Source organism: Tiliqua scincoides, chromosome 4 (genome assembly GCF_035046505.1).
Source record: "Tiliqua scincoides isolate rTilSci1 chromosome 4, rTilSci1.hap2, whole genome shotgun sequence".
Taxonomy (NCBI): Eukaryota; Metazoa; Chordata; class Lepidosauria; order Squamata; family Scincidae; genus Tiliqua; species Tiliqua scincoides.
Window position 1 is genome coordinate 108,042,149 of NC_089824.1, and position 13,940 is coordinate 108,056,088.

The 13,940-nt window shown below is 44.7% G+C and overlaps 1 protein-coding gene across 5 annotated transcripts in view; it reads right to left on the reverse strand.

The window, feature by feature from the left end:
* Positions 1-13,940, reverse strand: part of LOC136647561 (carboxyl-terminal PDZ ligand of neuronal nitric oxide synthase protein-like) — an 86,567-nt gene that overhangs the window by 37,601 nt on the left and 35,026 nt on the right. For 3 of the 5 annotated variants that reach the window (XM_066623173.1, XM_066623174.1, XM_066623177.1), the window contains exon 3: positions 169-264. The exons of 1 other annotated variant lie outside the window; for it this stretch is intronic. In XM_066623173.1, coding sequence (XP_066479270.1) covers positions 169-264 — 96 coding nt within the window. Of the gene's footprint in view, positions 1-168; positions 265-13,940 lie in introns of those variants that run through there. One more of the 5 variants, XM_066623175.1, reaches the window with a different exon arrangement.

Sequence of the window (13,940 nt, forward strand, 5' to 3'; positions counted from 1 at the left end):
TTAAAAACCAGGGAAGTTAGTAAGCAGGGGAACAATGCCAGTCCTATGAACAAAACAGTAATGCAAGAACCATTTATATTTGAGTTCCTAAGCCTTCCTTTTGAGAACTGAATGAATTCTATCTGCCAGGCCTGGGGCTAACCTCATCTTGAAAAGCCATGAACTCACCTTCTTCTTTTTCTTCTTCAGCATCACCTTCACGCCATCCACAGACACCATCAGGTTCACTTTCTTCTTCTTTATACTTTTGGCTTTGAACTCATACTGTGGGGAGCAAAACACAGTTGGTATTAAACAGTTTCAAATTTAAGTTTAACTAAATTATGGAACTCACCAGCTACCCTGTGATCTGCCAGCTCAGAGGCTGTCACCTGTTTCCTCATGGTACCGTGCATGCAATAAATTTTGTCTAAGCTGTACCATAAAGAAACACAGCAGGCAGGATGGGGACACTAGCAGCTCCCATGACCTGCAGATAAAGGGTATGTGTGTGGCATGGAAAGGATGAAGCTTAGAGACCCAGGCAGAGAGGTTCATCAGCTTTGATGTGATCCATGGCCTGTCAGTTGAAGAAAAGGACCTTCATGGCTTCCAATTGCTCTCTGTTTAGTGTAATTGCACCCACATTATCTATTCTAATTTTAAAACAACTTCCATTGGCTTTTTTTTTCTCTAAATAAATAGTATGGGAGGTTTGGGGTTGCTGTAAGTGCTGGGGAGACTTTATGAATGCCTTAGATAGCTGAGAACAGCCTGCAAAGAGATAGGTAGCAATCTTGCTCCCCCTAGATAAGTGACTCCATGGGTAGCAGGAACTGACTGTATTTTGTGAATCATAAACAGACCCGCAGGTAAGTGTTTGGACTGTGGCAAAACGTTTAGTACCAAGTCAAGCATTTCTAGGCATCTAAGAATTCACATGGGAGAAACTATATATGCTCTGTGATATTCCAGCTCTTGTAAAATACTTTGAAACTCACAGAAGACACAACATAGTGTGGGAGGGTGCCACAATCAGGATCAAAACTAGACAAAAGTATTAAAGCCCTGTCCTTTCCGACGCTTTGCCAGGTTTTATTCCTCTCATGCTATTAATAGAGAAAATACAGAATCATAGGATATTAGAGTTGGAAGGGACCTTAGAGGTCATCTAGCCCAGCTTTGAATTCATTTTGGTTCAGCTTTGAATACACCTGACAATAGTACCATCTAGCCCATATCATACTATTTTAGCTACAAGGATATAATGGGAGACTGTGTCAAATCTTTTGCTGAAATCTAGCCACAGTATGTCCATGGTATACCTATAGATTACCAGATGAGTCACTCTATCAACCCAGATGAGATTTGTCTTGTACAACTTGTTATTAACAAACCATACTGGATCCTAGAAATCACCCCAGTATTTTGTAAGTTCTCATAGATATTCCACTTAGTAATCTGTTCCAGGATCTTTCCGGATATTAACATCAAGCTGATGGTTCTGTAGTTTCCTGGTTCCTCCTTTTTCGAAGACTGGGACATTTGTTTGTCTCCAGGCCTTGGGCACTCATTCACCACAAGTTCTCAAAGTTTATAAATGGTTGCTCTAAGATCACATCCATCAGCTCCTTCAGTACTGGGTTTCCGTTCATCTGGTTCTGGGGATTTAAATTTATTTTAAGTAATTAGGTGTTTCCATACCACCTCTGACCCAGTTCTTCATTAGTGCAATTTGTAGGGTGAAGATGGAAAATAAGAACCAAGCATTGCTGTCTTCATCCATAACCACTTCCCCACCTTTTTCACACAACAGTTGTACTGTTTCCTTTACCTTCTTCTTCTTTTGGAAATAATAAAAATAAAAATCTTTTTGTGGTTTTTGGCATCCCTCACCAGCTTCATCTCAGCTTCATCCCCACAGGTTCTGCCAAAAGGAAGTGCTTTGTGCCTGCTTTCAGGGAAAGTTCCAAGCCTCGGGGAGCGCTGTGGAGGGCGGCGCAGGGCTCCCCGCACCTCCTGCAGCCTGCTGAAGCCATGCCTTCACAAGCACAAGCAAGTCACAAGCACCCCCCCTCGCTGCCCCATACGGATGCAATCCTGGGGATCGATTCCCTGCCTCTTCCCTTCCCCCGCCCCTTAAAGGGATGGGGGTACCTTTACACAAACTGGTGGGTCGCGACCCACCAGTTTGAGAACCACTGCCTTTGACATTTCCCAACGTTTCCACTGATTGGAACTATTTGCAATTGTGTCTTCAGTAGCTTGCTTTCCAAAAAATCTCATCCTCCTTGGACTGTTTTCTAGTCATGGCATATGCCTTACTTATCAGGTATATACAGGGTGTCTCAAAAAATTTGCACATATCTTAATGAGCTCTACTTCAATATACTTCATTGTAGAAAACTGTTAGCCCTCAAACAGCTAAGGGAAAAGATGTGTGGACCCATACCAGCACGCATGTTGGCAATGTCTATCTAACGGGTCAAGCAACTGCTTTTGTGTTAAGCATATGCAATAAATGTATGTATTACAGGATAATAAATTTGACACTATAAAGTGTGAGTACATTTTCTTGACACACTCTGTATATGTCATACTTACATGTATGTCATACTTTCTTCCATAGGACCATGATGTACATTTACGTACACATCCAGTTTGGCCCAGAGAAAGAGAAAAACAGCCTTTAGTGTATTGCACAATCTGATGGGGCAAAGAAGGATCTGCGCCAGCTATGATCAGTTTCACTTCAGACTAATTGCAACAGCTCCAAGCCGGTACTAACACTAAGCCCTAATTAATCTGCCCTCACAAATATGCAACACTCCCACAGCGGGATCACACTACACTTACTCAAAAACTTCACACTGGTGCAACAGAGTTACAGTTCCAGAACCAGAACCTCTTCACAAAGAGGATATTTGCATGGGCATTGACTGTGGTAGTAGAAATTAAATCAGTGGAAATGTGTATCCAATCCTCACTGATCACACTATACCTACGATTGACCAGCACTGCTCCCTGCCTGCCTGCTCCTAGAAATTACTGATGCAATCAAGTTTAGGAATGTAGTGTAAAGGAACATTGTTTAGGAACAATGTAAAGGAAGTCAGCAGCAGGACTTGCTCTTAATCCAAGTAGAGATGAGCAGATCTGTATATGAACCAATCATATCTGAGAATGAAAGCACCATGTTCAATCAATGACTCACTTTCTTTCCCTCTACAACTAGTGTACATACAAACACACACAGGACATCGCGTAATGTGCAGACACACACAGCCCACACTACAGTAAACAGTTTAACATTGCACCCTATCACAATACGGCAACTCACAAGAGCGGGTCACATACAAACATATGCACAACAAGTCAAAGGTCACTTTATGTAAAGAAGCCTGTGGGAACGAGAATCTCCCTAAATGGTCTTAGAGGTTAGAATCTGTTGACAAGGAATACTGTGGAAATGAAGATGTACAGACAAACAAAACATCATCTCACCAAAGCACAGATGTTGAAGCTTAGGATGTTGGCTAATAATTGTGCCACATGTACAAATGCTTTCTTCCTACATTCAGTATTCTGCTTCTCCACATGCTTAAGAGTTTCCTACCAAACATTTCTATGGCAACAAGCACACACAGTGTCACCAACTGTTCCACCATCTCCTAATTTTGGCTGGGTTACTAGTTCTGTATGCTTGATGGCTCTACAAATGAGTCTGAAGAAGACAGAGTCAATGAAGAATTCTCCACTGACATTTCTAGATCACCTAAGCTATACAGCAATGTCACAGATATTACAATCACAACAGAGGATGAAAATGGATATACCTCTACAGTATAGGTCCACCACTGATATGGTATTCTCCCTTAGACAACTGCAGGAGAAATGCAGGGAACAACGACAGTCACTCTTTATAGCCTTCATAGATCTCACAAAGGCTTTCGACCCAGAGACGGCCTCTTCAAGATTCTCCCCAAGATTGGATGTCCACCCAGGCTCCTCAGCATCATCAGATCCTTCCACAAGGACATGAAGGGCACTGTTGTCTTCGATGGCTCCACATCAGACCCCTTTGACATCCGAAGCGGAGTGAAGCAGGGCTGTGTTCTTGCACCAACCTTGTTTGGGATTTTCTTCGCTGTCCTGCTGAAGCAGCCCTTTGGAACTGCAACAGAAGGCATCTATCTCCGAACCAGATCAGACGGAAAGCTCTTCCACCTCTCCAGACTGAGAGCAAAGTCCAAAGTCCAGCTGAAATGTCTGCATGACTTCCTCTTTGCCGATGATGCAGCTGTCACTACCCACTCTACCAAAGATATCCAGCAGCTCATGGATCATTTAGCAAGGCCTGCCAAGATTTTGGACTGACAAACAGCCTGAAGAAAACACAGGTCATGGTTCAGGATGTAGACTCACCTCCCTGCATTACAATCTCCGCGCATGAACTGGCGGTTGTCCATGACACTCTTTCTCTCGATACCGAGCTAAACAAGCGCACTGGTAAAGCAGCTACCACGTTTTCCAGACTCACAAAGAGAGTCTGGTCCAACAAGAAGCTGACGGAACATACCAAGATCCAGGTCTACAGAGCTTGCGTCCTGAGTACACTTCTGTACTGCAGCGAGTCATGGACTTTTCACTCACAACAGGAGAGGAAACTGAACGCTTTCCACATGCGCTGCCTCCGACGCATTCTCGGCATCACCTGGCAGGACAACGTTCCAAACAACACAGTCCTGGAACGAGCTGGAATCCCTAGCATGTATACACTGCTGAAACAGACGCCTGTGTTGCTCGGTCATGTTGTGAGAATGGATGATGGCCGGATCCCAAAGGATCTCCTCTATGGAGAACTCGTGCAAGGAAAGCGCCCTACAGGTAGACCACAGCTGCGATACAAGGACATCTGCAAGAGGGATCTGAAGGCCTTAGAAGTGGACCTCAACAGGTGGGAAACCCTGGCCTCTGAGCGGCCCGCTTGGAGGCAGACTGTGCAGCATGGCCTTTCCCAGTTTGAAGAGACACTTGGCCAACAGTCTGAGGCAAAGAAGGAAGGCCCATAGCCAGGGAGACAGACCAGGGACAGACTGCACTTGCTCCCAGTGTGGAAGGGATTGTCACTCCTGAATTGGCCTTTTCAGCCACACTAGATGCTGTTCCAGAACCACCATTCAGAGCGCGATACCATAGTCTTTCGAGAGTGAAGGTTGCCAACAATGACAATGAACCAAGGATATAAATGTCTACTGAGCTTCATTATCTTTTTTATGTTATTTGGATCTGCATTCTGTAGTCACGTATGAAGAATGAAAATAAAGCATACAACTCCAATCTATGAACCAATTTAGATGCAACCTTTAAAATGCATCATCATCTAGTCAAGTACTTCCTTTTACAGTAAACAGCAGCTATATGAGTCTCTGATCTGGATTGGGAGCACTCAGGAGTAGGCAGTGTGTAATCCTCAGCTTCCATATCTTTTTCCCACCAAAGAAGCAGCTGAAAGTGCCAATGCAGTAACTTTTTGGCACTCAATAACTACTCCACAGGGGATGATTTTCAGCTAGAAAACACTGGATTTGATGACATATCCACTCCGTATGTGCAAAATGTTTTGAGACATGGGATTTTAAAATAGCACCATTTGATCGCTCTGCAAATCCAGTTCCTTGTGGGAATGTTGGGAAAACCTATTCAATGAGGACCACTAATGTGCCACAGATAATCCAGTAGCAGGAATGCTCACACATACTACTGTATATGTATGAGTCATCTGGCAGGCCAACTACTTCCCCTCCCTCCCAGAACTGTCCTCTATACTTGGCTTACATGAAGCACAAGCATCAGTGACAGATCAGAAGTAAAGTACAGCACAGTCCTATACACAAAAGTTTAGGTCACCTCCACAAGGACTTATACTGCTGCTATGAATTTGTTGGTCCCGTTGTAATACAGGTCAGATGTTATGAGAAAACAAACCTTCTTAGCAAATAACTTTGAGCCCAATCCTATCCCCCACCAGCCTTGACCATGTAGTGCCACCACCACCAGAGCATGTGCTGCATGGTATGGGGGAACCAGGCATCCCAGGAGGGGTAAATTAAAAAGTCTTCTACTTACTGGTTTCCAGTGGTCTTGGATCTATGCTAGCTCTTTTGCTGCCATAAGTCTGAGGAAACTCAGGGGTCAACCTGGGAAAGGAGGGCAGGATCTTGGTGGCAGCCACACATGCCAAGATCCTCCCCATCCTATCACCCAAACCGGTCCACTTCCTGACCCTATCCTTCCCCCGCTGTTGACATACAGGGGACAGAGGAGGTTCTGTAGGCTGGTAGGCCCACAGAATGGTGGAGAGGCTTTCATGCCATCAGCCCGAGATTCAACAGTGGCAGATCACACGAGCCACCGCCATAAGGCCCACATAGGATTGGGCGATTTAAATCTCTACTCAGAAGGCACTATTTCCACAGAAGATGAGAACAGGCTTCTATGAGAAAACGCTTCACATAATTTCTACAGCACTTATTAATTCACAGCACAACTCTGTGCAGGTGGTATATTTCATGACTTCCCACACTGCAAGTGAGGCACAGAGGCAGACTCACCCAAACCCATTCAGTGAGGAGTCAAGATAAATGTTCCCTCTAATTTTACCTTGTGTGGAGTCCTATTGTGGCTGTGAAGGGGTGGAGTCCTCAGCAATGACATAATTGTCATCACCAAGCTCCAGAGTGCCAAGAGGAAAGTTGATGGGACTTTGATTAGAGAAAGCTGTGCAGCCGTGCAGCTTAACAACATAAGAAGAGTCCCACTGGACCAGGCTGAAAGTCATCTATCTAGTCTAGCTTTTTGGACTAGTGACCCACCAGATTCTCAGGGAGCACACAAGACAACAAGATACTTGTATTAGAAAGCTAGAATATATGCATCCCTGAGGTGGTTTCTTACAATTTTCATATAAAATTTTCATATAAAATTTGAGGTGAGGTTGAGTTCTACCTCCCTAAATCCTTCTGTGACTTCAGGACCTCCTCCTTGCTCCAAAGGCCATTAAAAGCTTGTTACCCAACTTCGGCTTATTGGGTAAGTCAGGGTCCTTTTAGAATGCAGACAACATACTTGAACATATTAAAAAAAACAAAACTGTGACACAATTATTAGATCTCACATTTACCTTAGCCTAAGACTGCTCCTCTTGGTACCAATACACTAGGTACAGGCTGGAGTCCTGCTCCAGAATTTTCTAAGGGCTCACCAGATTTTACCTCCAAGTTCCATGCTCAATCTAAGGCTTCAAATCTACTTTGAAGTTCTCAGGCTTCTTCAGATGAAGTTGTTGACTGCTACCTTTTATGAATATGTCTTCCACATGCCAGTCATGACACCCATACAACCACTAACAGTTCTGACACTCCCTCAAAACCTCACTTTGGCATCCATCTCTATTAATATATAGGCATGCGTCGCTTAACAACCGTTTGCTTAACGATGGACCATATGTATGAGGGTGGTCAAAGCACAATAAAGATGCTCTTAATGAGGCAATCGCGTCTCCGATAGCCTGCAGCAGAGTGTCTGTTTACACAACAGAAAGGCTCTTAATGAAAAGATGTTCACTTAATGACCTGAATGCAGAACAACGGGGATTGGAGAACGTATCCCCATCATTAAGTGGCACACACCTGTATAAGAATTCCATCACACAGGACTACTTGAACAAATTCTATTGCACAGCCCATAAGGATTATAGTTAAAAGACATCTCTGCTTCTTAGAATCTACTACAATACATGTCCAATGACCTCTGTCTTCAAAAGATCCGTTAGCTGCTACTAAAAGGGAGTCATAAAATGTGTTCCCAAGTCTCAATTAAATCTTGGATTCTACTCTTGCTTATTTTCACATTTTGATTTCCTATAATCATAGATTTTGAAGGTATCTATGAGGTCATCTAGTCCAACCCCGCCTGTAGCAGGAAATCTTCCTACAACATCTCCAGAAGGTACCTGTCAAGCTTTTGCCTGAAGATCTTTAGTGGGGGAGAATCCACCACCTTCCTTGGTAATTTGTTCCTCTGCCAAACATTACTGTTAAGCATTTCTTAATTGAGCCACACCAGAAGTACATTGCCATTGATTCCCAGGACTTGAAATATCACATTCTAGCCATCAGCTATTCTACTGCCAGGAAAATTATCACCAACTGTATGGCCACCAGGTATATTTATAGCTTACAACAGGTTAGACCAGATATAATCTGAGTCATCCCCCCCCCCCCTAACAAACTGGGCAAAGGCTTGCCTCATTTTCCAGCAAATCTGAGTATGAACTTTCAACACACACAATACAATTTTGTGTGAGTGGATTCTCTTGGCCATGGAAAGCTGTTGTGCAGACAAGGAACTGTGGACACCTGAGGACTGTGATGAAAAGCTTCCACTGCTGCACAAGGACTGCCAAATGACTGGCGGAGATAATGAAATCTGTGTCAATTCATTACCAAGTGACTCTTCCTAAAGGCTGCTGCTCATTTGCTTCCAATTTGATTCAGCAAAGATTTTTATTGTAAAGAACTATAAGGAAATACTACAAAGAGCTTAGAAGCAGAGTAAGGCCGCCCCTCCCACCCCCACTCTCAGCCAGGTTCTGCAGTTCTCAGCTTGGAGTGAGCAGAAATCACCTCACACAGTTACTGTGACAATAGAGGAAAGAATACCAAGGTACTCACAATCCGTTCAACTCCTACCACTCTAAATGTACAACAAAATATGGATTCCAGGTCTGGAACTGGGAAGTGGGCACATGATATGAACTGGGAAGTGGGCACAAAGCCCAGGAGGGGGGCAGTTGCGATTGCCAGCAAGGGACAACATCATCACACCGATCCCCTCTCCCCAGCCACAAAGTCGACAGAGAGAGAAAACAGACTTCTGTTTGGAATGGAATTCCAGGCATTCTAAACAGAGGCCTCCCTCTCATCCCCTCCCTGCAAACCGCTCTTCCCTGTATCACACTATGGGAGAAATAAGAAACCTAGTGGAAAAGCAGGACAGGCAAGCTCAGGAGTCTAGGAGAGACCCAACTACTTTCAGGGATCCCACCAGGGCAAAGGAAGCTTTTGAAGAATACAAATGCTTTCCTGTGTTTTTCAAAGACCCCCCTCATGACCCCACCCTCTGTTAACTGAGTTGCTGTTAACTGAGGCAAGAAGTGGGAGACAAAATGTACAGATGGACTAATTACAGAGCCAAAGATGATAAAGCATCACATTCGGGAGCTACAAAGTCACCATACAGTACAACCAATTGGAAATACAAACCCATGGCACGTACATGCCTGCAAAGCAAATCCTTTCCACTTTATATAGGCTTGTCTCTCTAGACCAAAAGACAGGTCAGGAATTTATGTTCAGCGCAGCCAAGCTGGGGGCAGTGCGGTGGGTGGGTGTGGGTTTGTGTGTGTGTACATACACTTAGGGCACAATCCTAACCAACTTTCCAGCACTGGCACAGCTGTGCCAGTGGGGCATGTGCTGCATCCTGCAGTTGGGGGGCAGTCATGGAGGCCTCCTCAAGGTAAGGCAATGTTTGTTCCCTTACCTTGGAGTTGCATTGCCCTTATGTCAGTGCTAGACAGTTGGTTAGGATTGTGGCCTTACACACAAAAGAGATGAGGGTGGAACAGATACTATACTGACTACTAAAATTCTAGTCAGGTTATTTGCCTCTCTTATCCTTCCCCCTCCCTATCCTGCTAGTTCACAGAATAACAATTTGTCAGCCTTCATGAGTGAGGCATCAGTGAGACTGTATGAAATTAAACTACGCAGAATATCTGGTACCTGTGGAGACTGGAAGATGAGCAGAGTTCAAGATGGGAGTTAAGAAAACTTTCTCATCATAATTATTGCAGTTTTGTTTCAAATCTCTCACCACTGCTTATACTGATTCTTGACCAGCTTGATAATAAGGATGAGTCTGCCTGGGCATTCCTTCCAATACTAGAATTATCTCAGTACTACCAACAATACCAAAATGGACTTGGGAGACATTCCTCAGAAAACAGACTGTGGAATGGGATGGCAGTGAATGTGTCACATGGTACCTTGAGCCATGAAGACGACATAGTCTACATGAGCCTGCCTCAGTCATTACTGATGTGTAGTTTGACAAGGGAAGGCAAAGCAGAGCCAGCACAAACCTCATGAAGCTTATTTGTGAGGACAAGACATCCACAATAAGCACAGCCCATTAAAAAGCTCTACATTGATTTGGTATCTGTATCGAGGAAAAGTATCTGCAACATCACCAGGATGCTGACACTCTGTCAGCATCTTGAAGTGGTAATTGGCTCTGACACTGCATAACAGCTGTTCCAATGTTCCAGACCCCGTTAGGCCACACTACTCCCCTAAACAGGTATAAACAAGACAACTTGCAATTACTGGGGCATCAGGTACCTCTTCTAAGCAAGCATTTTTCACTAAAATGTCACCAATTCTGCCTTTATTTCATTGGACAAGCGGTAAATGCTCTCTTGGGTTTCAGGCACTTCAGAATTTGAATCCCTCATGCTGTTGACTTAAAATACTCAGAGAATCCATACCATCTCTGTCCAGCGTAAGCCACAAAGTACTTACTAGTCTAATTTACAATAACATGAAAGTGTTAGCGAGGAAAGTACATGATGTAACCGTTGGGCTGAGGTAGTGGTAAACTGAGCTCCTGAGACAGACTCATTTTTACTTCTAAAACCCTTTCCAAAAGATCAGTCTTTGGGGGTGGGGGGAAGGGGGAGAGCTGCTGGATTACAATAGCTGCATCATAAGTCCATATTTATCCTGACCTCCTTCCTAAAGGCATGCATCAGTTACAAAGAGAATGCATTTCCTGCACACTATTTTGCACATATTTTGTACTTCAGAAAATGTGAACCTTCTCCCAGAGAACAAGTGATTTAGATTATTTTGGGGTGAGTAACACAGGTGCTATAGAGTTTATACTTAATCTAGATTTATCACCCCCCCCCCCAATCCAGACAATGGTGATTTCCCATCAATTTACTGTTTTCTTTCGAACCTTCACTATTTGGGAAAGGTTGCAGGGCAGCTGGTTACTTTGCTGCTTTGGGCACGTAACACTGTTGCCTGCCCAGAGCTTTGCGAAGTTAACATGGGCCTGGGCAGAGGCTGCTTTCATGACCTTGGCTGCCTTTGAGACAGTGGTAACTTCAGGACTTGGCAGGGCTCACTGGGCTGTTCACAAACTGTTCCACGTGCTCTCATCAGCAGCGTTCCAGGACTAGCAGTGAGCAACTGCTCACTGTGTCCTCAGGATATTTTCACGTTTGCTTTCTATCACTCTGTCCAAAGGTATCTGAAGCCTCTGGCTGAAAGTAGAAAAGCTACAGACATCACAATGGCCAAACAAAGGTCTTACGTTCTAGAAAGGAAGGCTAAAACTATTATTCATAGATGATATTCTGATTCCATAAGTCTCTTGCAGCACAACTGGATACAAGGAGAGCTACAGATTTGAGGGGGCACTTGACAGGTTGCCTTTTGAAAGGTTCATTCCTCCATGGAGTGGGGCTTAATCAGGGCAGTAGCTGTGGAAGTTTTTTCATCCTCTTGGTCGCTGCAGGATGATATCCCTCCAGTGCCTCAGTAAGCATCGTTCTGGGACACTGGGGATAAAGATACTGGTCATCAGGTTTCAGAAGTAGGTGCTGGGATTGCAGGATAGGAGTGCCACACACTCATTTTGGGCCTGACTGAATGAGATGCAGGAGATCCAGAAAAGAAAAATGAAACACATCCATATTGGTCCCCCTACTAGATCCAGGGTCACTGTGCTGCAAGAGGGAGGGCTTAACCCTTCCTCTCGTTTCATTTTCCCTCCTGCCTTGAAGCTGCAATTTGATCCATGGAGAAAAAGACATAGATGTCTGCATGCTTTTAATTTTTTTTAATGTTACGAAAAGGGGAGATTTTGATCACCAATCTCCCACACCACATGCAGCTTCACTCTTTGATCATCATCGCTGTAACCAGAACACTGACTTCTATCACTGGGTAGAAGCATTCTCACCACCTTGATTTGGTGGGAAAGATAGCATACAGTAGCCAAATCCTTAAGTGGAAGACACAACATGGCAACTCCTAGGTTGGATTCAATGCACTCAATATAAGCCCATGCTGACAGACTGCAATTGCTAACTTACAGACGAATCCTAACCCACTTTCCCGCTCCAATGCAGCAACAGTGAAGCCCTGAGAATATTTGTTGCCTTATTTTGAGGAGGCCTCTATGAGGCCACTGCAGAATGCAGCCTGTGCCACATTTTGGCGCAACTTGATTGGCGCTGGAATGTTGGTTAGGATTGGGCTGATAGTTACCACATTCTAAATCAATATTGATTAGTCATCATGCCTCTTCTTGAAATTTACGCCAACTCCCAGTGTTTTTCCTGACTCAAGTCAAGGGGCTGGTTTTAGTCTGGTTTGGGTCCAGAAAGTTGCTTGAAATAGACCCTTTCCCTATATGTTCCTCCTTGGACTTTATGACCCTTGTAAGACCATGGTGCATGGCAATAATAAGGAGGGCTTTTTCAGTTGCGGCACAACTCCCTCAAAAACTCATCTACCAAGATTTGTGGAGAGTCCTTAGTTGGGGAGAAAAGAGCTCATTAACCAAACAGGACCAATGTTGGTGTTAACCTGGATAACCTCTAATAGCCTTGCTATTTGTCTTTTTTTGTTTAATGTGGCGCTTGAAATTACTGTACTTTGTCGTGACTCATAGTTAGGAACCACTTGAGGTTGTCATCTGTGCAATAACACTGGACAGAGGAAAATTCAGATATGTTTTGGGTTGTGTTGGGTGCACATTTCCAAAAGAGCTCATCAGCTTCATTTGAAAATGTACCAAAATCTAAGCATTTTGAGAACTTCTCAAGCGTAGTAGTCATGAGCTAGGAAATTACTACCATATTTTTCGCTCCATAAGACGCACTTTTCCCCCCCAAAAAAGTGGGGAGAAAAGTGTGTGCGTCTTATGGAGCGAATACTGCAAAAACAAAACAAAAACAAAAAACACTTCTCCGCCCTGGCCCTGCCCCCTCGCTCTGCGTGGGTGGGGCGGCAGTCTCGCTGCGCAAGCCCGGGTGTCTACTCAGAAGTAAGTCTCAGACTCACTGGGGCTCACTCCCAGGAAAGCGTGGGTGGGGTGGCAGTCTCGCTGCCCAATCCTGTGCATGCCTACTCTGAAGTAAGTCCCATTAGAGTCAGGGGGGCTTACTCCCAGGAAAGCCTCTTTCTCCCCCCCAAGCCTGGAGCATCACAGACTCTTGCTCCCCCCCCCCCAAGCCTGGAGCATCACAGCCTCTCTTTCCCCCCACCCCAAGCCTGGAGCATCACAACTTCTCTGCAACACAAACACTTCTCCCCCTCTCTCTCACACACAGGCTGCCCCCTTCTCTTACACACACAGATGCTCTGTCCCCCCCACACACTCACACAGCAGGGGAGGGGCGCTTTCACTCACCTCATCCAGCATCTGAATGTAAGCCCCCCCCCCCCATCACAAAGAAAAAACTGTCTCCTTGGTCAGAATGCCAGTGTTTGCTTATTGCACAAGCCCCAGGTAAGGCTCGGTTCTCACCCTAAATCCAGAGGTTTGTTGTGTCTTGAGAATTCAAGTTGTGGTTGGACTTTCCACTTGTTCATTTGTATTGGAATCACAGAAGAACTGGTGAGGAGGTAGATGTGGTGTCAGCAGTGGCCCCTTTAAGGGTAAGGCCTGGGCATCCAGCAGAGTGTGCTGCACAGCTGCAGCCACTGGAAGGCCATAGGGCCCTCAGGGATATAAGGAGTACCTGAGGCAGAAAGGGTTTGTTGGTTTTGAAGGAGTGCAGGTTGGAGAGGAGACTGAATGGGTTTATTGAATTTGGAATC